Source organism: Plectrocnemia conspersa, unplaced genomic scaffold, assembly GCF_051122295.1.
Source record: "Plectrocnemia conspersa isolate PC_06_02 unplaced genomic scaffold, ASM5112229v1 ptg000002l, whole genome shotgun sequence".
In the NCBI taxonomy this organism is placed as follows: Eukaryota; Metazoa; Arthropoda; class Insecta; order Trichoptera; family Polycentropodidae; genus Plectrocnemia; species Plectrocnemia conspersa.
The window spans coordinates 4,155,904-4,182,548 of record NW_028277166.1 but is presented as its reverse complement, the minus strand read 5'-3'; the positions used below and the strand labels follow the sequence as shown (position 1 = coordinate 4,182,548).

Sequence of the window (26,645 nt, the reverse complement as noted above, 5' to 3'; positions counted from 1 at the left end):
TTAGCCAATCTTGATTTATCAGGGCGTAAATAGAATATTTGTAATTGTCTAATAAAAATCTTTTTAAACTTGTCGGACTCATCAATTGAACCTCTTCTTTATTCATAGTTGAATTTAATAACGTACAATATATTATTAATTACAATAAAGTTCGACTTGTGATAAATCGTTTTGATTGTTAAATTATTAAAATGGGACAACAACTCGATTAAGTCACAAGGTACGCGCCATAAATAAAAAAAAATCGCCACCTTGAGAAAAGATGCCAATGCATTTGGGTCAATCCTTAAAACGACAGTTTTTAACCTGTGTTAGTTTTTTCGTTGTCATTTAAAATTTGCAACTGCATATTGTGTTTTTGATTTTAAAATATATCATAAGCTACGTACAATAAAACGGTCGCCGAAATGTTAGGAACGTAGCTTAAGTCTCAGGGCTGCTATTTTTGTTATAAAGTAGTCTTGGATGTAAGGTCTGATTACATAGGATGGTTGCAGTGTGGTAGGATGATATTTGTCTCTTCTGTGTTGCGTCAGCTCTTCCTTTGACAGCACGACCTGCTTCTCTTACACCTTGCCGTACCCGAACTTTTTTAAATTCGCTTCGCTAATCGTTTTTTAATATTTTTATTAAAACTCTGGGAATACTATTTATTATGTCATAGTTTAAACCATACTTTTTATAAAAAAATGAAAACAATAAACAAAACCTTTTAGTTTAATGTGAAAACAAAGAGAGGATTGAAAATATCAAAAATTGTCTAAGCTTAACCATTCGAGGATATATTAGATATATTTATTTTCAATGTAAAAGGTTGTTTTTGGTTAAAATCTCAATGTCATCTCTGAATCTCTGAATGTTCTGAATTAAAATCCAATTTACTCCTTCTACCTCACTTTTTCGCAAAAATATTTCACATATTTCTTTTTTGAAAAGTATATATGGTAATGAAGACGTTCGTTCATACAAACTTTTCCGGAAGCTGTGCCAGTGGAAGAACTCTCACTTCCGGATGTTGGAACCGAGCCAATAACGAACATGTCAAAACACTCCTGCAACAGATGTTACGTATAATTGTTTCCGGTTCCGGGCCCGCACGACTGCGTCAAGATACGAAATTAATGTTGACATTTGTATACATATAGATACTACTAAAAAGTACATTACGTAGGTGGTATTTGTTGATTTTCTTTTAAATTTTTATTTTATTAACGACTGGAGGCGAGAGCGAGAGGATGTGATAATGGTCCATTATAGTTCGAAACGATCTCACACGTTTACATTGTGCGAAAATAGCGATATTTGCATGTTTTCCGCTATAAAATCCCCCTGAATTTGCAGCGTAAAAATTAAGTGTCGTAATAAAAAAAAATTAAATTTAAAATTATAAATTTGTTACAGTGTACCTTTTGTGAGAGCAAAGTTGCAAAATTAATAATTTACTGCGTATTAAAAAAAAGTCGCGTTAAACTTGAAATTGTACAATGGAAATGGTACAACGAAATTTTAATACTAGAACTTACATACTGATAGTTAAATATTATTATTATTATTATTTTAACTGTTTCATAGTTGTAATGTGACATACAAAAACTTGCGGCTCTTAACGCATGCTCGGATAGCTCTTGAAATTTTAATATAAATAAAATTGCCATTTATTTCATTTCCAACTGTTTGGATGAGTCATCAAAAAAAGAAACGATATAGAAAAATTATAAAAGGAGCGGGTGCATGAGAAAATGGCAAGTGAATCTTATGGGAATTTAAAACTGAGTATTTAGTAACCCTACTTTTTCTGGAATCTGACAGGTGTCATTGCAGTAATAACATGGGCGCAGATCATTCAACTCGAATCGTTTCTCTTTTAAAATGTGCTTAGGAAATTTATGTTTCTATATAAACCGCGATTCGTACAATTAGCAATAACATGTGTTACTTCTCATCTTATTTTCTGTATTCCTATTATGACTGTTAAACGTTTGTATGTGGCACAAATCCGCGAATGTATCTGGTTGAGGCTTAATGGCAAGCACTTATTTACTTTACATAAAAGGAACTATTGAATATCCTGGACTAATCTTGAACTGACTTAAAAAACTCGCTACTCTTTTATAATTGGTTATTCTATGAGTGAGAATCGAATTAAGTACATCTAAACCGAATTTAGCCCAATAAGAGAAAGCAAAAAAACAATTAGCACTTCTCAGAAGGCAAAAATTCACGTTAAAAGCAATAAAATCGCAGTGGGAATGCTCGGTAATGAGCGTTCCCACTGCGACGGCGCCGAGACGATTTTATTGCTTTTGACGTGGATTTTTGACTTCTGAGAAGTGATAATTGTTTTTTGCTTTCTCTTATTGGGCTAAATTCGGTTTAGATGTACTTAATTCGATTCTGTTTGTTTTTGCGCCCTCCTATTGATCAAAATTTGGTTTGAATATACTTTGATCAGCCCTCTTATATTAGATGTCCATAGAAATATCAAATAGAATAGGTATCATATTCTTAAAACATTGTGTAATATCGAAATGCAGATAAACTATGGAGCAATATGTGAGAAGCGAAGTATGTCTGAACTTATTCTTCCGATTATTTTTCCCTAAGAGATGAGTTGGCCTAGTTTATATTTTGGACTTGACATAATAGAAGTTCTAAAACTATAATTAGTTTTAGAACTTTTATTATGTTAGGTTTGGGTTTCAACACAAAATGGACGTTTCGCAACTGTTACATTGAGATTCATAAACATTTTAGAGCAGCATATTAGCACTAATCAATTAAATTATATTTTCGCTAGTAGAAATATATTGGTGAAAATGTGTTTGGACTTTACTAGTGAAAATATAACTTTACCAGAAAATACACATTCACTGTAACATTGTAAATAAATAATGATAAGTATGTAAATATATATTACTACACATAGAAAGTTGAAATCATGTAATTGTTTTAGCACCTGCCAAATAATTACTGTTAAAAATATATATTTACTGGTGAAAATGTATTTTAATATGAATTTATTGAAATATTACATTTTAAAAAATATTTTCGCGATAGATTCGAGACTGCTTTTTTAAATTTTTTTTTTAAGAATAACCACTGAAACTGAATGTAATATTTATTTATTCTACTGGATCAAATCCAGTTGTCAAATTACTGATAATACAATCAATAAAAACATTAAATATATATAAATTAGCTTGTGCTTTTGTTGATTACTCGTTATTTTTTGCTTATTCCTTAGGTATTAGATCTGAATTTTCAGATTGAATACCTAAATTAACTGCTACTAATTTACATTTTTTTTAAAAATATTTTCACTCATGTAAGTAAATAATAATTTGTAAGCAAATTTTAATACAAACGGAGCCGCGTCAAAAAGCTACAATCTGTCCCTTTAAGTAATAATGTTTATTGTGAAAGTACTACCTTGAAAGTGGGTGCCTTTGAGGGAAATGTTCCGCTCCTTTTATTTTTTGTATGTATAAAAAGAGTTGAAGGAACTTATACCTGAAATACACCAGTACATACATCTCAAACAACTGTAGTTTAGTTCGGATTCATTATTTGAGGTCGGTTTTTACTGTTTTTTATACGCATATTCTTGCAATGATTTTTTTCAAAGTCAGGCCCCTCGAGGAGAACTGTCCCTTCTTCCAGTTTTTTGCGTCTCAAATGTATGGTATGGATCTCCCGTTAGGGCGTCCAGAATTGACCGTCTAGATCGTGCGATTTAACGCCTTTGGGTTTTTTGGAGTCAAAAGTTTATATGAACATCCAATCAAAAACTGTATCATTGAAATCTAGTCAAAATTATGCCAAAACGTAATTAACAATTTCGTCAAAAGAACGCAAATGTGCCAGCAAACCCGAGGAGGGCATTTACCAGATGTGTTGTTCCATACATAATTCCCATTTATCTACTTTATAATTAAATCAAAAATTTGCTATTTTCTCAATTAAAATTGTGTTTTATTTTAAATTTAAATATTCCGCTCTTTTCCAGACATTCAGTATTAGTATTTATTAACATGTATCTATGTACACAAATGGTATTCGGAAAGTCTTTTCATGATTGGCTTTTTAAATATCTTTCATATTTAAAAACAGAATCTTATGTAGATTAAAGTACCTACAAAATACCTTAATAGTATGACAATGTAAAAATAAAAAGCATTATTTTAGATATAATTTTATTATTATTCATTATTTAAAAAAAATTACATTAACATAATATTGTAAGTATTAAAAAGAAAAATAAGCCAGCAAAATTAAAAGAAAAAATATAGCTTCTCTTTACAAATGCATATTAGTTTTGGCAAGTTCTTCACATTTTATATTGTACGTTAGTGATTTAAATATTGAGAATTTTATCTCGAGAATACCAAAAAATATTTTCACGCCATGGTCAATTAAAAGAGCTAGTTGTCTTTAACGTAAGATAAGTTGTCTTACACGTAAAACACTAGCTCGATTAGGATTATTTGTACGACAGAAACTCTTTGGTTTCTTCAGACTGGTACATTAATAGTTAAAATTTGGGTAATTTATTGGATATCCATTACGCATAGTATTAAATGGAGCTGGATTTAAATATGTATTAGAAGGATAATTCAAGTACGGATATGGCATATTAGGATATGGATATGCCAAATTGTATTGAGATGGATATTGTGGATTTAAATAATAAGGATATGGCATATTGTACGAAACGGGATATTGCGCATTAATCGGAAAGGGATATTGAAGGTTGGTTTGAGGATAGAATAGCATTTTTTCATTTAATGCTTGACCAGGTTTAACAGAATTTTTATTATCTAATAGTGGTTTTCCTGAAGTATTAGCACCTGGCTCTCCCCGTTTCTTTGTGTTTTGATCTGTAGATCTTGGCAATCTTGGTTTGTCCGCCGATGTAAGTTGAATGACGAATATCAGAAGCAAGATTACTTTAATCGATGAATACATTCTGAAACAATATTAATTAAACATTAAAATAATTTTAATATATAACAACATCTCATTTATATTTTTGATTACTTATATTTTATTTAAAGTTGCTGGTAATGGATGTAACTTCATTGTGTGGTTATTGCAAAATATATGAATAAATTTCTAAAAATTATTTATTCATTATTTTTCTCTATTATATACAAATAAAACACAGTATATATGCGAACATTTTATTATTAAAAATCGTTACAAAACATATTCAACACATATTTGGTCTTAGCCGTTTCGCTACAGCTAGTACGAATGTTTAGAATGATCTAGTTTGCAACATCTTACATACTATGTTAGTTATAATTTTTGTATGGATCCACAAGGCTCTAGACTAGACCAATGACTTATAAACCATTGTGTATCCACTCTTTGGTATATTTTTTTATTTAGACAGGCGCCTGATTCTTAACAAATTCTATGACTGCATTAGCCAAATCTGTAGTACAAGGATGAGTACCCCAGAAGGGTCCTCTACAGTTTTTCAGAGCTAAGCAAACCTCGCGATCTCTACCTCCATTCGGATACTTGGGACAGCACTCAACTATAGCGTACATGCAATCTGAAATAGCTAGACTTTGTGGGCGCGGTGTTGGTTGAGGTCTCATTGGATAGACAAGAGGAGGTTGACTTTCCAAAGCATGATTGATTGAAGGAGGTGGTCTAAAATTTGGTCTGGTAGGTCGAACGATATCTAAAGTGATACCTGTGGTAGAACCAAATCTTGATTCTATTGCTGCATCATCATTATTCGATTTAAGCGATTTACATAACTGATTGAGGTATGGTAGGAGAGTCTGAATATATGATACCAATTGCTCTGGTTGGATGTAGTTAGGCTGTTGCATCATTGTGTTGTAAGGCGTGTATGAAAATTGTGGGAATGTTGGGTAAGAATATTGTGGAAATGAAGGGTAGGGGTATTGCATATAATTTTGGGAGGGATATTGCATAGAATTTTCGAAATAATATTCATCAGCTATTTGATCTGTTTGCTCTGGTTTTTTGAAAAGGTTAAGAATATCTTCAGTCACATCAGACGCTTGTTCGTTCGTAGTTTGTTGTTCCTGTTCTTGTTTTTCATATCGTATTTGGGCCGCCCGTGCAAACTGGATGACGAAAATGAAGATGAAGACGAATTTGATCAAAGGATGCATTCTGAAACAAAAACAAACAAATATGGGTTTTTGTGCCATCTGAAGTTCTAAAATTGAATACCTTGCCTTATTATATTTTAATACCAAAAATTAGTTAATTAACGAGATTAAAATATACAATGTTCCGATGTAAATATATGGATATTAATCAACAATCTTGTGCCATAAATTGTGAAATTTGAGTTAAATACATGTATGTTATGTATGTTGAGAAATAAAATACGTAACGCATTATTATTGAGCGTTAATTCATTATAAATCTAAGCGATCTTAGAAAAAGAAATTACAGTTCAACCCTTAGTTATTATGTTATTAAAAGATGATCCAACTTACGTTTCCAACCTTTTTCTAAACTCAAACGTTTGATTAATAAATACAAATCTGAAGATATCCTTAAATTTGTATGTTCATTTTAAAATTCAGATTATATTATTAATATTTGAAAAAAAACCCACAAATTTAAGGATATAATTTTTTCAAGGAACAGTTTTTTTTTAAATGTTCGGAAACCTTTAAATTTCCCCAGTTTGTTTTTTGTAATTAGCTTATAAATAAGCATTGATTTAGTTTACTTGGAAATTAAAATTGTTTTCACTATTTTGATATTTTCCATATTCTAAAATACCGATCCAAAAAAAGAAGTAATAAAAATACAGATTATTTAATATCTAAGAAATACAATCCGAATATATATGTAGCTTTTATCTATTTTTTATTAATCGATTTCTTGGGTGGCTATTAAAATAATATTAAAACATTTTATTATTAAATTAAATATATTTTATTATATTAAATTGCTTAGAAATTTAAAGTATGTATGAATGAAGAGAGAACTCTTATTTATACGGTAAATTTATAAACTTTAAATGCAAAAAGCGATTTATTCTCTTATAAAGACCAAAAATGCTGTTTGTATAATTTATTTAGATACACGGATTGGCAAAATATTAACTTGAAAATGCATAAAAAGATTCTGGATAAAACGTTGTAAACTCACAAAATTTTTAACTCATTGAAAAATTAAAAAAAATATCTTTTTAGAGTGTAATTTTGATTTTGACTTTTTCCTAAATAACCATATTTGGATTTTGCAAACAACGTACCTAACAAATTTTTTTTTTTAATTTTTGACAGTGACATCAAATTCTTTTTTGGTGCATTGAAAAAAATCTGTAAAAAATATATTTATGTATGTTTGCCCAAGATTTCATTTGCGATGTGGAGGGCTTCTTCAGGTATTGAATGAAATGAGTGGTTCATTGCTTTTGTTGTAGCGTACTCTTTCTTTCTTGATGAAACGGAATGCCTTGATATGTCATAGGCACCATGCTAATACGATTCGTGGTTTTAATACAGTGTTTCAAAAACCGGGGATGAAAAAGTATCAATATTCACATGGAGTTACATACATTCCGCGTCTTTATAAATAGCACTTTTATATCATCCAAAAAATCTGTGTTGAAAAAGGTGCTAAACGTCGGGAAAAGAGATTATTAGGATAATAAAAAATATGGGAGCTTCAAAATTTTTTCAAAAAAACAAGTTAGCCTTTTATAAAAGTGATATAAACGTATATTTTTACATATGTTTAACTAGCACGATAGACTAGAAAGAGATTAATTAGAATCTTATATGAACACTAGTGTTTTTCAATTTTTTATGTTTCTGGGACATTGAAATTAGAAATTTTAATTCTGATTGAAAATCACAGATTAAGTATTCCCATATTTTCTTAATGGTACAGATAATTAATTAAAATAAAATCGTACATAGTGACATCTATTGAATATAAGCTGTAAATAATAATACTAGTAACCATACTGTTTTGCACCTAAAATTGTGATATTACTACTAAGTAGAAACACATTTATGTATTATGCTGCAAACGTTGAGAATGGAATGGTCTTTTTCTCCCTGAAGTTATTGTGAAATAAGTCAATGAAATGGTTAGAATGGTATGTTTTTTAGGTACTTTTATTAAAGTCTAAAGTAAATTTCATGACTTTTATATTTATTCCGTTTTAAAGGAAGAAGTGGCGCAGGCGTAAAATCGTTCGATCGATTTTAATCTAAGCTGATAGTATTCTTGTTAAGTAGGGTATTTTAAAGTAACAATAACATGCCAAGTGCTACATAATACAAGCGTAGTACTTGTCATTAATAATGTTAGGTTATTAGTATATAATCACTAACATCATACCATTTTGGTGGTTATATTATATACAATACAGTATTATTTGAGGTTATAAAAGAATTCGGCTTTTAACCTCTTACTTACAATGCTAGTTATAAGTAATCCTTTACTTATTTCTGGGTAACTGGAGTCTGTTGCTTAATGTATCCCGTGACTTGTTTGGCCAAATCACTGGCACATGGGTGTACTCCCCAAGGACCCCTGCAACCATTTTGCCCCAAGCAAATATCGCGATCTTTGCCTCCGGTTAGATACTTTGGACAGCATGTGACAATAGCGTTCATGCAAGTCGAAACCTCGTGTTTCACGATGGGTGGCTGCCCAAGAGTCTTAATGTCCATTCGTCCTTGGGTCTTGATGGTTTCTGGGCCTTGTATTTGGTAGTAATTTGGATAGAAATTGCCAGTTCCTACAGCAGCAGTCGGCATAATTGGCATTGAACGTTTAAACATATTGTAGCCAGCAGTCGGATTATCGCCACCAATAAATCTTGATCTTAAGAGAGGCTGTTGATAATTATAGAATGGATACGATGAAGCTCCAGAAAATCCTGGTTGCCTGTAGCAATCTATCATTTGTTGAAAGTAGTTAGATTGATCGGGCATTATGCTCGTAGCGGGTTGAATGTTAAAACTGGGTTGCATTTCTGTACTGAGTGGTAAATATGAAGATGATGAAGATGGCGCGTATGATGTAGTTGGCATGTAAGAAGAAGGCATGAATGAAGTTGAAGGTGGCATGTATGACGACGTAGGTGGCATGAATGATGTTGTAGGTGGCATATATGACGTCGTAGATGGCATATATGACGTAGTAGGTGGCATGTATGATGTCGTAGATGGCATGTATGATGTCGTAGGTGGCATGTATGACGTAGTAGATGGCATGTATGACGTCGTAGGTGGCATGTATGATGTAGAAGTTGGCATATATGACGTTTCAGGTGACATGTATGATGTTGAACCTGGCAAGTATGATGTTGAAGGAAAAGAGGTTCCCATGAACGGAGTGTTAGATCCGATGAAAGGAGTGCTGGATCCTACGATTGGAAAATTGGATTGATACGGCATGGTGTTTGAAACAGGAATAGTGTTTTGATAAGGAATGGTGTTTTGGTTTAGACTATAGTCTGTTGGAATTATTTGCTGTTGATTGTACGGTATTGGGCTCGTACAGTTGACCATCAAGGCAAGATGAATGGTGAAAATAAAGATGAAGATGATTCTTAGCGAGGGATGCATTCTGAAACAAGAAGAAAATGGTTTGGTGTAAGTTTTTGTATGATGTTATGATCGTGAGCTTGATTTTGAAAGAGTAGTATATGATGTAATACATGGTTTCTGAAAATAAAATTAAATACTATACAAACTTTCTATAATATAGTGAAACATTTTATTTAACCTGTAATAGTTTAATTTTTATATAAACAGAATCATGATGAACTTTCGAGTTCAGCAAAATCAATGAGGGCTTAGGGTTTGATTAAACACTGTATGGCAGATTTCTTAAAGTGCCATGAGATTTATTTATATGCAGCTAAATTTTATATTCATGATTGGTATAATACTATCAATTGGAGGCACTGATTTAAGTATGGAACATCTTTTGGGGAAATTTTTTTGGGGACGACTTAAAAATAAAGAGAGGTTCGATTGAAAAATATGCTAGCAATAGACAGTGGCGTAGCTATGGTGGGGCGGAGAGGGCGGGCCGCCCCGGGCGGCACTTGCTTGGGGGCGGCATGTTTCTTAAACCTGAATGCACTAAATCATATATAAATCCACGAATAACAATATCTTAATAATAACCAATTTATTATTTTAAGAAATGCTGATTTTATGATCCTGAAAAAAATGTATGGAGGGGGGGGGCGGCAATTTTAAGGATCGCCCTGGGCGTCAAATACACTAGCTACGCCACTGGCAATAGATAGTTACAACAAGATTGTTTTTATAGCACTAATTCCGATCTTATAGACACGATAAAATTATAAAAAACAAAGAGTTCATGTGGGATTTGAACCCAGGTGGTGTGGGTTTTAAACACCGACTATATCTCGTGCTGGTAAATGACAAAAAACAGCGTCAATATATTAATATAATTTTTTTGTGTTTTGAACTCTTTGGTTGCCAAAATATGATAATTCGGCTTTTGATTCTTTACGTCATAATTGAAGAAAGAATATGATCCATTTTTATGGATTATAAAAAATTTGGTCAGGGCGAAATATTTTATTTCTGAACATATGTGCGATTTATTTTTTGAACATCAAGTAATAGTACATAGATAGTAATATCAAATTAAGCCCTAATTCCTTACAAAAAAATATGTAAATAATAATAATAGGTAAATGATTTAGAAATAAAAAAACATATTCATATAATATGTTGTTTTACTGAAAATATATATTTAATTAAATTTTAATAATTAATGATGATATTGCATTATTAAATTATTTTTACCAGAGTTTTAATCACAAGATATCAATCATGATTTTTTAAGTAGAAAATTTAATACTTTTTATGAATTAAATAAATATAAAATTCAAATTAAGAAAAAAAAATACATTTTTATAATATAAACTTTTTATGAATTAAATAAATATAAAATACAAATTAAGAAAAAAAAATACATTTTTATAATATAAATTTAAATTTTGTAAAGAAGAAAATATATTTTACATTATTTTTTTAATATTTAAACTTTAAAATACTTTATAAAAACTTAATGCATTGATGAAAAATGCATTATGATATGTGATAGTCAGTAATTTGATATCTGATAATAATAATTGTTTTTATAGCATGCGGATTTTCATATTATAATATTATAATAATTGTATAATAATATTATAATTGTATCTCAATATTAAAATATTTTAGTAATTTAATATTATAGTAATCTTATTAATAAATCATAAAAATGTATTTTTATATCTTAATTTGTATTAATTTATTTTTTCTTAATTTGTATTCATAGCATTTTAAGATTTTCACTTAATATGTAAATATTTCATATAATTTTTCAGTAAAAATCCGTGTGCTACAAATATCCCACATTTGGAAAACATTAACAAATTCTTAAAATTGATTTTACAGACTTGATAAATACTAAATTTACGTAGGTACAATTTTGTCTGTTAAAAGATCGGTATATTAAAACTTCAGATCAATCCATAGATTTTTTGTCTTTCCTCTAAACTTGGCTGACTGTTTTGTTACAAATGAATATAAACCTGTCTTTCTTATTAATTTATTAATCAATATTATTACAAATACAAAATAAATATCATATAAAAGTAACTCATAAGCAGTAAGTTGCCATATATTTCGAAATATGCCACAATGCGTGGATAACGCTCTGAACACATACAAAATAAATAACTTTGGGTATACCACTAAACACTATAATATCGTAAATTTCATAAAAGCTAACTTAAACTATGCAAATAAAATAATAGTAACTCTGACACTTTTTATTTTATATAAAAAGTGGAGTAAATAATATTCTAAAGTCGTATTACATAAATGCAATGAATTTTTTTATGGCAAGTTTAATATGCAAAAAAACTGTATATAATAATATTTGATGCCAAAATTATTCGATTTGATGAATATCACATTCTGTGTATGATTTTAATTATATATAAAATTAGACGAAGCTGTTTCTGGTAGCAGTTCTAGTTGCGATTCTACCAAAATCTGTGTCGCAAGGATGCACATCCCAGAATGGTCCAGGGCATCTATTTTCTCTGAAGCAAGTTGCCAGTCTGTTTGTGTCGAAGTTTTGAGTGCAGCACATTATAGTGGCGTATAAGCAAGGCGTTACGTCGGGTCTTTGAGAAGCTTGTCCTTGAAGACTGGAGTCTATATTGTTGATCGATTGAGGATATTGTTGGCTTTGAACAGGTGGTGATGGTCGATTCTGAGCAGGCGTTGATGGTCTGTTCAAAGGTCTCAATTGATTCGATGGTACATTAGAAGAACTTGACCCTTGTGTGTTGGACGAATGAACCAACGGTGGTGGCGGTCTTGAGTTTGGTCTCGAAGGTCTCACCGGTTCCAAAGATATGCCAGTTGGAGTGTCAATTATAATCGGATTATAAACTGGTCTTCTAATCGGCACGTTATTGTTGTTGTTATTATTGTTGTTGTTTTGATTTGCGGCGTTTGCAGCATTATTCGCAATGACCTCTGGGTCGTCTGGGAAGCTGAATCTGTCAGTGATGTTTGGCCCTTGATTCTGCGGATTTAAGCAGATAAGAATGGGTACGAATATGGGAAAAGGCACACCTCCAGTCGAAAAAGGCAAGAACTGGGGGTAGAAGTTATTTATTTGATTTCCATTTGGAACTACCGTGCTTTGGCTGTATTGAGGATAAGGCGCTGAATAAAAAGGAACTTGACGCTTTTGCTTCTGACTTTCGGGCAATCCAAAGATTTTCAATATATCTTCATCTACCACTTCTTCAGACACTTGTCTGGGTCTTAAGTGTCTTCGTTTTATTCTTATTTCGTTCGCGTCTTGAGCATGTCGTTTGACATGGTGTCGGTTGTGTTCGTGTTCATGTTCTTCTTTGTGTTCCAATCGATCGCTGTTAAAAGCGAACGCTAGATTAAGAACTAGCACCATCAGGAATATAATCATCTTGTATGAAGTAGACATTCTGGAAAAGAAAAAAAAGTTATATATTAGTAATCAAGCTCACACAAATATGCTATTATTAGTTTTTTAGATGCAATCATGCTCAAACATATTCACAAAATAGGTTGCTTTGATAAATATATGAAAAAGGCTTAATAATAAAAATATTGTATTGGCATAAGTAAGGTTTTGGATCATGTAAATTGATTGATTGGCTAAGAAAACAAATATTTTCTTGTTGGTAAACAAAGTCAATTATCACGTTTAGAATTGTTTGCGGTAACTGTTATATATTATATACTATACAATGTTTTGGAATAACCCAAATTTTTCTAACGCGTTTGTAGAATGTGTTGAATAAATACAATATTATTCACGTCATTAGTTAGTACATAAAATTATTGATAACATAAATCTGCGTGTAATTTTACTTTTATAATTTGAAGCATATAACAAACCATGAATCTCAGTGAAATCAAGCATAAATATACGTATTATACGTAGAATTTTTAATCAAATAAAAAATATATAAAATACTTTATTTTTGTATTTTTCATAATTATAAAACCAAGTCAAAAACTATTATAATATGTTATAACCATTCGATAAAAAATACATATTTTTTATCAATTTTATAAAATCATATGTTTAATCTAACGTAGAATATCATAATCAATCACAAAATGCAATAAAAAATAATAGTGATAAAGCAATTTAAATGTTGATATTTTACTTTGAGAATAACATTTTTTGCAAAATAAATTCTGCCTAAAAAAATCTAGTAATCTATTCCTTTAATATATCACATAACCAATAAACATATTTAAATAATATAATTAGCAATATTTATAGCAATTAATTATCAAATATGTAATCACTTGTGGTTCACGCTGTTAAAACATTGCTGTGCTACAAGCAATAACATATTATGAAATTCCTAAATTAAATAAATATTTGTCGATCCATATCTTATAAAGGAGATAACTCAGTTTTGCGGTAAACGTGTGGTTTCAACTGGCACATTATTTCAACAAAACACATTGGCCTCTATATTATAATAGAATTTTTTGCAGTCGAAATAGTAATAAAAACACAATATATACTTTTTCATCTCTCGCCTTGGACTTTCATAAGTGCTATTAGAGGAATTGTGCATTGTAATGGGTAGCACAAAAGAGCCACGATAATAATTTAATCAGGCTGGAATTAGTGGAGGTATGGCTTGAAATAGCTAGAGGTATAGCTAAATTGTAACCGGTGGTAGACGACGGAACATCGACTGGCTGGTCTTTGCCGCTAAAGCCTTAATTATAGCAAAGACCATTTTGCTTTAAAAGCCACCGTATTCTCCCTTCAGAACGTATATACATATGTATATATAACATATACATAGATATACTTAGAAATATAAAAAAATAATTAATAAATAAATATGACGACAATCGTTATTATGACTCTGAAGAAAAAATATAAAATAACATTGAATATTCTTGCCTTGTGCCACTAATGAAAATATTAATTTTCTTCTGTAAAAAATCATAATCATGATCTATAGCGAAAAAATCAGTTTTAAGTGAATTCAATTTATACAACGTTACATTGTACATATATTATAATCAATAAGCAAAATGATTTTGAGTATGTTGTTTAAGGGAGCAAATAATGCAATATTTATGATTTCACATACTAGTTTAGATTTACGACAAATTAAGAAAATAAAATATAATTTGTCATTACGATGCAATAACAATAAATAACATATTATTACAATACGTCACAGTCGAATCACAGACACAAATCGTTCAAACGGACGTTAAACAATTGAAATCCTGTCACAATGTCACTGTTGAACATCAGATTGTATTTTTTTTCTGCTTCCACAATGAAAAGCAAAAAAACATAACACTTGTCCATATCACTGTTTTACATTGACATTGACACCAATTTTCATATTGTTTACACAATAATGTATGTTAACTAACTCTTATCATAGAAATTACTTACTTTTTAGAATAATATTTATTGATTTAGTATCACTTGCACTTATAATATTATAACTCTCGTTGCGAGCACGTCTGTATCGTTCGACCGACTCGAATACTTTGATGAATGAACAGTGGAAAACACAGTATATTTATACGGGTTTTATCTTGAATGAGTCACTTTACTACTTGCGTAGTAAAATCGAATGATGTATTTGCATTGTATATTGTACGTATAGCACGTACATGGGATTTTAAGAATTAAAAATTTATTTACCTGCAAATTTTAAGAGGAAAAATAATTATTAGATTTAGGACATGTTGTGCATTTAAAAATAGCCCGATTTACATTTTTTAAGGATATAATTGCATACCAACATTTGATGGTGTTTCGATAAAATTATTTTTGGTGTATAAAAAAAAAACCTTATTTAAAAATATTTTTAATTTATTTAAAATTATTTTTAATTTTTAACAGCCTTTAAGTAGTACACATTGCGTTCATTATTAATACTAATTCATAAAATTTAATGCCTTAATTTTATATAATGTATTTACATTACTGTTTCTATTAATTAGCAACTTTGATGTTGTTTTTCTTATTATGATATTTTTTATGTTCATTAAAATAGTTAGCTGAAATTATTTTATTTTCTAAGATATAAATTTTATTTGTATTCAATTTTTGAAACAAAATCATATTGTAAAAATATATATTAATTTTGTATGTATTATTATTTTAAGGGGTGGCACAATTGAAAGTCATCCAACTCAAACAGATTTTTTTAAAATTTAATTTAAATATTTTTGTAATTTTCCATTGATATTGTATTGAATTGTTACTGTTAATATTAAATAAAATTATTAAAAATACAATAGTTATACTAACATTAAAATATACTTTTGTATAAAAGAAACTTAATGTAAATTATAATATTCACTATAGAAGATTTTATTTTATATGCATTGTGTATATATAATTTATTACGTGGCCCGTCTGATTGATTTTTTACTAATTATTTTTTCAATAACCATTCAATCGAATACTAAATATCTTCCTTTTTTTATGTTTTAATTACAATATTTATTTTTTTTTATATGAAAATTGCTTTATTGGTGTATTCATGAAAAAAATATAAATTAGGCAAATAAAACTATAAAAATTTATTAAAAATTTCAGTATTTTCTATCGTAAAAATATAGCAATTTTTGTATATTTGTTTTATGCTTAAATTGCACTATTTTTACAATTTATTGATATATATTTAAGAGTTTGAAAATCAAACTATAATTTTTTTAATAATTTTAGTATGTTCTATCGTAAAAAAATAAATAAATTTAAATGTAGCCTAATTCAAACCTAAATTTACACTATCAATGTTTTTATTTGTATTTATTTCAATTAGTGGTACAATTAAAAGTAGCCCACTTTTATTGTTCATCCAAATGTTTTATTTCAAAAATATATATCAATAATATTATTAAACCATTCAGTCGATAAAAATATAATTTTGGTATATTTTTACTTTATATGTGTTGCGAATAGTGTGAATACACAAATTAATTTAATTGGTGGTGCAATTAAAAATAGCCCAACCAATATTAAAATTCAGATATAAAAAATAGTATTTAATCAAGATTTAAAAAAGCTCATTAAAAGTGGTCTGAATGACTACTTTTAATAAGCTATAAAATTCAGTATATTTTATTTAACAAAAATATTTTCATTGAAAAGATGCTGAATTAAAGTTTAAGTGCAAGTGAGTGGCGTAATTTAAAGTAGCTGGACTCAAACTAAGATATAAATATTAGTTTTTTTTAATAATTACTTTAAAGAAGTAATAATGATTTTAAATTCAATTGATTTTGATATACATATTTTAATTACAATATAATAATTAACATATAATTTAAAAACAATATTTATCAGTATACTTTGACGATAATTATATTTAAATGGCTTAAAAAAAAATTTTAGTTATCGCACTAAATACATAGAATATAAGATTATTTTTTCGTTTGTACAAGCGATATGTTGATAAAACAATTTGTTTGAGGAACTCGGGTTTTTCCTTGCATATTTTATTAATAATATTTAAGTATTAGTAACACTAAATGTGAACAATTCTGTCAACGCATTGCTCATAAAACAATAGATCGATTGATATTTCATGCATATTTTAAATATGCAAACGATCTCTTTGTATAGTATTATTAATGGCAGCACTTAAGTACTCTGACATCATTTGAGACATATATGCAAGTGCAGATGACAATGTTTTAAATTTAGAATTGACTGCTGTCGCGTTAGATAAAATAGTATTGAAAAAATAAATGCAATGATTAAAGATTCGTGTCTGGAACGATCGTGAAATGGCATGGTCATGACAAGACGTAAGATTGCCTATCTGACATGACAAGATACATAGTAATCCATTTTGAGAGATGTTGACTAAATAATAAAACAAATCTCACTCTTCGTGACTTTGTATTTGCATTAATTAGGAAGAAGAAAAAAATCATTGGTTACAGATATAATTAAATATATATAATATATCTAAATGATCGCTTTAAAGTTGTCTTAAAATATATTATATAGCTTAAAAAAATAACTATATAATGCATTAATAATAAGGTCAAGTTAGTTTTTAATATAACCGGTTTTTTCTATCTAAAGATTAACTTAATGTTCTTCAGTATATTTTTTTTATTAAATGAAATTTTTATTTTAATACAGCAAATGTCTTCTAGATTGTTTTTAAAATACAATAAATTCAAAGTATATATATTTAGAGTTAGTGGTTTAATTATGTGGTGGTATTTTTTTTGTGTCATATGTTTGTGATGTTAAACAATAATAAAGTAAAATTTATGAAGGCTATTATATCATATATAAATAAAATCGTTGAAATATACATAGATAAATAAACAATATTGTTTCGTTATTTAGTATTTTTGTAATTAAATACTACAACATTTCAGTAATAAGTTTATTTTCTGAAGTATAATGTAAAAATATAATTTTATGAAATACCAAAAAGTTCCATTAAAAATAACCCAAGATACTGTTCAGTCGAAAAAATATTCAGTATTTTTTTGATTAAATTTAATTACAAGATGAATATAATAATTGATTTTAATTATTAACGTATTCTATATATAAATAATTATTTATATAATATTTATAATTATTGTCTACTTTATTTTTCTTATTCAAATTGAGAAAAAAAAATAGTTTTGGAGCCATATATCCATTTATTTAAATAATTAAAAAATCTAACAATCGCTTTTTATTTTTTTTAATATAATTTATACAAGCTATTTATAAATCTGATGACAATAAATTATCGCAGATCAGTCACTTTGTCATATATAATAACATTAAAATATGTAATGATTCTTAAAAAAGTAATCGCACAATGACTGTTCATTCAATGAATCATTCTATATTCAATATCAGATATTTCCGCATGCATCAGTATAACACTTTGTATCCAGGAAAAAAGTAGTTGAACCGTTGAACTTAGATCTGCTATCTTGGAATATTCATTCTAATGACGTAAATTCGGAACAAGGGTTTTATACAAGAAATTCACGGAAGTGGAAGGATGCGCTTTACGTGTAACGTATATGCAAATTTCATATATCCAACGAAAGCTTTCAAAGCTCAAGTGGCTAATGAAGAGTTCTATAAGCTTGATACAAACAGAGTGGTATGAATTATTTACTTTGTAAAGGCGCACTGAGATTCCAAAACATGATAAGGTGCACTAATAAATAATAACTTTATAAACCAGTCTGTAAGTGCCTTTTAGTTTTTTTGTTGATCTTATAAAATTTAATTTAGATTAAGAAGCATAATATTATATGCATGTTGCGCCGAAAAATTAATGGGCGTGTCTTATAATATGTATTGTAAAAAATGTAATCACGATTTTAATTAAAGCTATTTGATATTAAAATATAATTATAGTCGTATTTGAGTTTTTTAAGTTGCTGTATTTTATATTACTAAAAATCGATAATATCAAAGCAAAAAGTAGCTGATATTTATTTTTGATACTTTTATATGATAGTTATATTATGGCATTGATTAGACAATTTTAAATATTTTTACTATCGGTTAAATGACGATATATTTCAAAGTACATTTTTACATTGATAAGATAATTTTGCATATTTCTATTATCAACTTAATTTAAAATGAATGAGTAATTGTTAAATATGTTTATTTACTACAAGATAAGATAAAGTTTTATATTTCTTAGATTCATTGAACAACAATTTAAATCTATTATACAAATAATTCCAGTTAAAAAAACATTACTCATGCTAAAACATCTGGCGCTTAAATTTTTATGTGGAATTCACTAGATAAAGAATTCGGCTAATCAGCTGTTTATATCTTTAATTCTTGTAATATACTATAAAAATGACTATGATGTTGTTTGTGAAAAATTTTATATTATATCAAAATTGTTAAGAAACACAAAAGTGTTTCTTAACAATTTTGATATAATATAAAATTTTTTGATGTACTTAAATATATGATATATTCAATACTGTAATTGATTATGTAACTAGATAAAATAAATTCGTTTATATAACATTTAAATCCCATAAAAGAAAAAGACTAAGCAAATTAAAAACGATTTATGTATGTTTGTCTCTTAATACTGAAATACTCGTTATTTTTAACAAGTCAAGTTTTATTCAATTTAATGGTAGATTTTAACTTACAAAGAAATTAATGAATGAGACATTTTGTATTAGGCTTTTGTATGTTACTGTTTTTGTTTATTTATTAAAATGTGTTTAAAAAAGCTTGTATGTAAAGTCGTTCGAGTAACCACTCTGTTTACATATATTTATAATAAGATATATAATATTTACTATATGATAAATATTCGAAAAGTATCTTATTTTTGGATTGACTTATAATGTATTTAGTTTTCATGAAACAGCAATGATTAAACTATATTAACTATTAAATAGTTCAAGGTTTTTTTTTGCGATCGTTTTTCATAAACACTAATATTTTTTATGGCTTTTCTTTATTTTATTTAAAACGGAATTTGAGCCTGTTTTAAATGTAAAACATCAACAAAAACAAGCTGCTCAAAAAATCAATAGAATTTACTCCTTTTGTAAGAATAAGTGATCGAAAGTGTATGTGGTATCTTATTACGCTGTGGATATATTATCTTTTATTTGTACGATTATGAGTTTCTACATTGTTCTATTTACTAAGAAATATTTATAAAGCCTAACATACTAAAATATTGTTATTAAATGTCATATTTCTCGGTATTTGAGTCGAAATTCTCAGATTTAAACGTATACTACTAGCACAGACGTTCTTGCGTCTCGCTCCATTAACCCTGAAACGACCTTTGAATGCTGTAATGACACCGTCGAGCATTCTAACAGTGTCATTATCGCACTTACATGATACTATCATTATTTGAGTATCGTGGAATTGGTATGTTTGCATAAATTGTTTGGCTCGAATGTGCTAACATAACGCGTAATGAGGGGCGTAACATAATCGCCCACGGCCGTGTGAACGACTAATGCGGCCCTGTGTGCTCACTAAACATATGTATTTAACGCGTGTTTTGATCTAAATGTTTAGGGTTGTTTATTAGTCTTTGTTCCACTTTAAAATTATTTTTATTCACTGGATTCGAATAATAAAAATATTTTGATATATGAGTAATGTATTTTTATTATCTTATCGCATTTGAAGATATCTTTTCATTATCTTAATGTTAAAATACAGTATTGAAAGTCAATACTTATATTCTTGTTTTGTATAAAGAGTCATTGATGTGGACTGGATGACGATCGAGGAAGGATATGAGACGACCAAAGGGCATTATTTAAACGATGATTCATAAACATCCACACAAAAAATTTTCGACCAAACAATGACCTCAAATTTAATTTTTGTGCAGTGTCAAAATAAAGGATATGAGGCATCGCTAATTATATTATTTATATTATATTTATATAATCTGATGATCTTAGTCTAGAGTTATTATTAAACTGAACGTATTATAATTCTGTAAATAAAAGTGTTTTTGTCAATACAAAAATTAATACAATTTTTATATATAATTTAAAAATGGATTAAAAACATTTAATCTATTTTTATAATAAATTATATGTAAAACTATAATAAATCCTATTAAAAATGAATTAATTAATACTATAAATTTATGGGATGGTTGTGAAATTTTAGTACACCAGTTTTTGACATAGTATCAAAATAAATTTATGTAAAGTTGAATAATCTTTAAATTAAATGAAAATATTAAAAAAAAAATTAATTAATATGAAAACCAGAATGTGGTACACATATTTCGATTCGCTAATATTGATATAATTTGCTAAAAAACACCAAATTATATACACCTATTTTTTATTATTATTAATTTATATTTTGTAGGAATAGTTATAAACAAATTTAGATTTCATATAGGTCTTTTGTGTGAGGCAAATTTAATAATTTGTTTATAGCTCTATCTTGAACTACCTGAAGTGATTTTAATTAAAATTTACTTGCCAACCTTAAGACCCAAGACATATATGTTAAATGACTATAAAAATGTGATTTATTTAAGTTTTATATAACAAAATATTTTGAAACCTGTATAAAATTTTTGACATTGGTAATACTTTTCTTATTATGCATCAATATAGTTATAAAAATTTGTAATTTTATCTAAAAAGGTAGAACTAAGAATTTTATTATTATTATTTTATTTTTTTTATTTTATTAATTTATTTAGCTTAATAGCTAATCTTTACATCTAACAAATTTAGTAAACATATATAAAAAATACATAACAGAAAGAAAAAATAAGAATATACAATAATAAAGTCTTAATATTATAATTTATTTCTATATGTACGAAGGTGTTTTTTTATTCCATTTATGAAACCCGTTATATTTTTGCTGTTTCGGATTTCTCTTGGAAGACTATTATATAAATCAAAACCTCCGTACATAATTCCCCTAGCCGTACTCGTTTTCTTATACTTTATTATCTTTAAATTTTCTTTATTTCTAGTATTATATTTATGTACATCTTTATTTCTTATTAAATACTTATTAAAATATTTTGGTAACATATTATTTTCTAACTTATATATAAATACTAAAACATTCATACTCAATATTTCTTGAACATTCAACCATTCTAATCTATCAATCATACTTTTACAATTAGTTAATCTATTTTTATTTAAGATTACTCTCATTGCCCTATTTTGTAATTTTTGCAACATTTGTTTATCTAATTTATTTAACATATTTAATAGTGTTGCACAATAATTAAAATGGGGCAATATTATACTATTGTAAATTATTTTCTTTGTATTTAAACTTAATATATTTCTTAATCTAGATAATAAACCTATTTTTCTACTAATTTTTTTTTAAATGTAATTACAATGTTCTTTAAAATTTAATTTTGTATCAACAATTACTCCTAAATATTTTATATTATCCACTATTTCTATACTAGAGTTATTTATTACTATTTTGGTACTATTATCTAACACATTTTTATAATTAATAAACATACATTTAGTTTTATTCTCATTTAATTTAAGTACATTATTCTTTAACCATATTTCTAATATACTTAATTCATTATTTAAATTATTTACAATTTCTTTAATGTTATCACCTATGCAATACATTAATGTGTCATCCGCAAATAGATGAATTTTACATTTTTTCACGTTATTAACTATATCATTAATATACAAAACAAATAACAATGGTCCCAATTTAGACCCTTGTGGTACTCCATAAGACACTAATTTCTCTTCAGAATATACATTATTTATTTTAACTTTTTGTTTTCTTTTATATAAGTAATTATTAAACCATCTTAAAACTATATCACTTATACCTATACTCCCCAATTTCTTTAACATTATTTTTCTGTCTATTGTTTCGAAGGCTCTCTTGAAATCCAAGAAAACTGCTCCAATGATTTTGTTTGTATCCTTAGCCAACAGCCAATCATTTATCACTACTTGTAATGCAGTTTCAGTCGAATGCTTTTCTCTGAATCCCGATTGTTGTTCACATATTATGTTTTGAGAAGTAATAAATTCCTTTAATTGTTTGATTACTACTTCTTCTATTATTTTTTCTATACACGGTAGCATGTTGATTGGTCTCATTTCTTCAACTTTTTTACTATTTTTTATTTTAGGTATAGGTACAATAGTAGCAATCTTTAAATTTTCAGGCATTTCTCCTAAGGAGAGTGCTTTATTTATTAAATAATTTAATTTAGTTCCTATTATTTCCCATGTTTCTTTAATTATACTTATATCTAGTTCATCAGTACTAGTTCCTTTTTTAAATTTACATAATATGTTATGAATTTCATCTAATGATACTGATTTAAATTTACTAAATTTTACAATTATTGCTTTATTATTATATTGTACTAAATTACTAATCCTTGGTATTGAATTCACAATTTCTTCTATGCTACATATATATACATAATAATTTTATTAATTTGAAAGGGCAAAATTTACCAGAGCAAAAGCTAAACTTAAACTTAACAGAGTTACTAAAAATAAATAAATGTTTAAGAACATATGTTTTATTTAAATATATTTATCCAATAAACAGAAACTTTTTATTACAATAGAACAATTAAATCCTTGTGTGAAGTAGTTTATTAACGTCTCAAATAAAAGCTTTAGAAAATAAAATTGAGCCCTTAATAAATATTTGAATTATCCAAAATAGTAAAACTAATCGTTTTGTATACTAATAAAAGCCATAAAAATCCTAGTTATAGATTTTTATAGCATATACTTATTTAAAAAAATATAAAAACTGAAATGTAGTAATATATTACAGTAAAAACTTTTTTTTCTATTTTAATAGAATATATTTTATATATGTGAGCTTTTAAGCTTATAATATTACTTTAAAGGGTTTCTAAAATTGTTCATCTAAAATTACTTTTAACAACTTTCATAAAATCTGAAAATGTGAACTATATTTTAAATAGGAACACAAATAAACTAATACACTTATAACGATAGTTAATTTAACTGTTGTATTATATTAATATTTGATACGTTTTATGAAAACGCAATAAAATATATGAAAGTAAAGTGTGTACAAAATAATTTTAAAATAAATTTGATAATATATAAAAACAAATTTTAATCAGTTTTTATGTTATATTTATTTTTGCTTATCAAACTTTTTATTTATGTAGCATGAATAATTTCTTAAAAATCTTAAAAGTGCAATTTTATAATTTTAAGTATAAAAAAAGATTGCTGTTCTTATTATAATTTAGATTTGCTTGTAAAGGTTTTGGAATGAAGTGCACATTATTGTATACATTTTTATGTGTTTAATAGCAATATTATAATTTTTAAGCAGTTCTTTTTATTATGTGTTTCTGGTTGTTCTAAAAATATCAAGATGTTTAAAAAAGTTTTCTCATAAATCTCATATGAGATATATTTACCAAATTATATGATTTTAATATCTTCTCAAGATATTCTGTATCAAAGTTGTCAAGAAACAAGCATACACATACATTAAATGAAAGCGCTCACACAAGCCGCAATCGGAGCTTTTTCGAAAGCTCATTTGCATGTTCCGTCTGTATGCAAATTTCGTCTTAAAGCTCCCCCGTTGGAGCTTTCCTTTTATGGTTTCCCACCTTTTTTCCGTTGTCTAAAATCCTGGTCAGGCATCTTTAGAGCTTTTCGGAGCTTTGGCATGGAACTCGCAATCGGCGGAGAGCTTTTAGCCATAACAATTCCAAAGTCAAAGAACGATTTTAACTCGGTACTAAATCGGTCGCTTAGAAAATTCCCACGCACATATGTACACGTACCACTTTATGAGAAAATTCAATAAAGCAATTTTGCGCGTTTGTGCGTATTTTGCGGTTTTCTAATCGGGTACGGTTTATTTCATTTTTTTTCAATTTAATTTTCTAGTCACGTTCGTATTGTCTTATCATATCATTAGATTACTGTTATCTTAGTGCATTATTGTTTATTTTATTACTCATGCATTCTGCTATATAAAAATATAAATACAATGTGTATTTTCAACGATTTTATAATGATATATTTTATAAGATCTACTTGTAAGAAAGCGTAAAAACATTATCCCAATGGTTTTAATCAGAATTTAAATTGTATCGATATTTTTAATACAGGCATATGATATAATGATGTTTAGAAAAATAAGAAAAGTCTTATATGTTTATATTTATATTTTATTAAGGATCTATTGATATAATATATTATACATATGTGAGTATTTTTGTATGCATAATGTATTTTTATCGAGCAGATGGCGTGCCTTCAAGTTTAAGTAAAAGTTCGATATTTGTAATTTAAATATTTTAACTTTTAATCTGGGGAAGAGAGCGCAAAGTTATACAATATAATTAAAAATGTTTTATTTTATTTAATAAAGCGCATTTTAAGCTTGATGATGGGTGCTTAAAAATATCTACAATCTAGCAATAAATGTTCAGAAAATATTTATTATTACAATAGATATGATGTACATACATAAAAGTGATTTTTTCATTTAACTGCATTTGTGTTATTTAATATTGCATAATTTACTATCTGTATCATTCTTTGTTATTGTATACATCACAGGACTTTGTATCATCCATATTGTGGACACTCGCAAGTGTCCCAATTACATCACCATTATCTAATTGCGGTTTAAATGCGTCAAACAATGGAATGAATCACAGTTTTGGCTTATTTCCATAGAATATCGTTACAAGCAAACAAACTTCAAATATTTGCACAGTCTGACATATCATAAAATGTCTATATGCACAGTGCTTAAAAACTGCTATTACATAACAATTCGTCAAACAGAATCGTTTTAAATTGATATTTTCATATAAAATCTATATTCAATTTTTTTTTTTTAAAACCTTTAACGTCCCAGGATGTTACATCCTTGTGGGTAATTCCACAATCCGGTTTTAGCATCGGATTCCAAGTATTATAAAGCGGCGAGAAAACGCCACGAGGAAAATAGTGTGAAAGAGCCGCTATGATCTTTTAAAAGTGATAATTTGTATTTTTAAATTTATTTTTCACATATTTTTGCTTGAATTAAAAAAAAAAATTGGCACTCACTTTTCTGTAAAAATTACATTTTTGAGTGATTTTTTTAAATGAATCATTGCAACATATAAGATGAATATATAGTACATATGTAACCTCCAGATACGTCTCAAAATCTAATTATTAATAATAAGCAATGAAACTGATATAAACAAATGCTAAAGTTTGTCAATGAAAAGGGCATTATGTTTCATCACGACAATGCCAGACCTCATGGGATGTTTTATGGCATCCACTATATAGTCAGAACTTTTCACATATGTTTAGCGATTTATTTTTAAAACAAGTAGATACACTATATAAATGTAGGAATAGGTTAAACGTTTATCTAATCAATCTAAATTATATAACTGATTAAAATAATTATCTAATCATACTCAAGTATATATGTAACTGATTGAAAATCACATAATTCATACTCACTTTTATCTTATCTTGATACTATCGAAAATTTCGAGAGGTAGGGATAAAAATATTAAGTTAACATAATGTTTCTAAAAC

At 27.5% G+C, this 26,645-nt stretch overlaps 2 protein-coding genes across 8 annotated transcripts in view; one reads left to right on the top strand and one right to left on the bottom strand.

Moving 5' to 3' along the window:
* LOC148237367 (uncharacterized) overlaps nt 1-26,645 on the top strand; it is a 202,847-nt gene that overhangs the window by 65,637 nt on the left and 110,565 nt on the right. The gene's annotated exons all lie outside the window — the stretch shown is intronic.
* The window catches only part of LOC148237369 (uncharacterized), a 60,010-nt gene continuing 37,544 nt past the window's right edge, over nt 4,180-26,645 (bottom strand). Inside the window, exons 1-3 of one of the 6 annotated variants that reach the window (XM_088205363.1) lie at nt 14,998-15,100; nt 12,706-13,015; nt 11,590-12,591 (exon numbers count right to left, since the gene is read on the bottom strand). In XM_088205363.1, coding sequence (XP_088061489.1) covers nt 12,001-12,591; nt 12,706-13,014 — 900 coding nt within the window. In that variant the 5' untranslated portion in view covers nt 13,015; nt 14,998-15,100 and the 3' untranslated portion in view covers nt 11,590-12,000. Of the gene's footprint in view, nt 4,967-5,166; nt 6,157-8,433; nt 9,592-11,589; nt 13,016-14,997; nt 15,101-26,645 lie in introns of those variants that run through there. The other 5 variants (XM_088205358.1, XM_088205361.1, XM_088205360.1 and 2 more) reach the window with 5 other exon arrangements.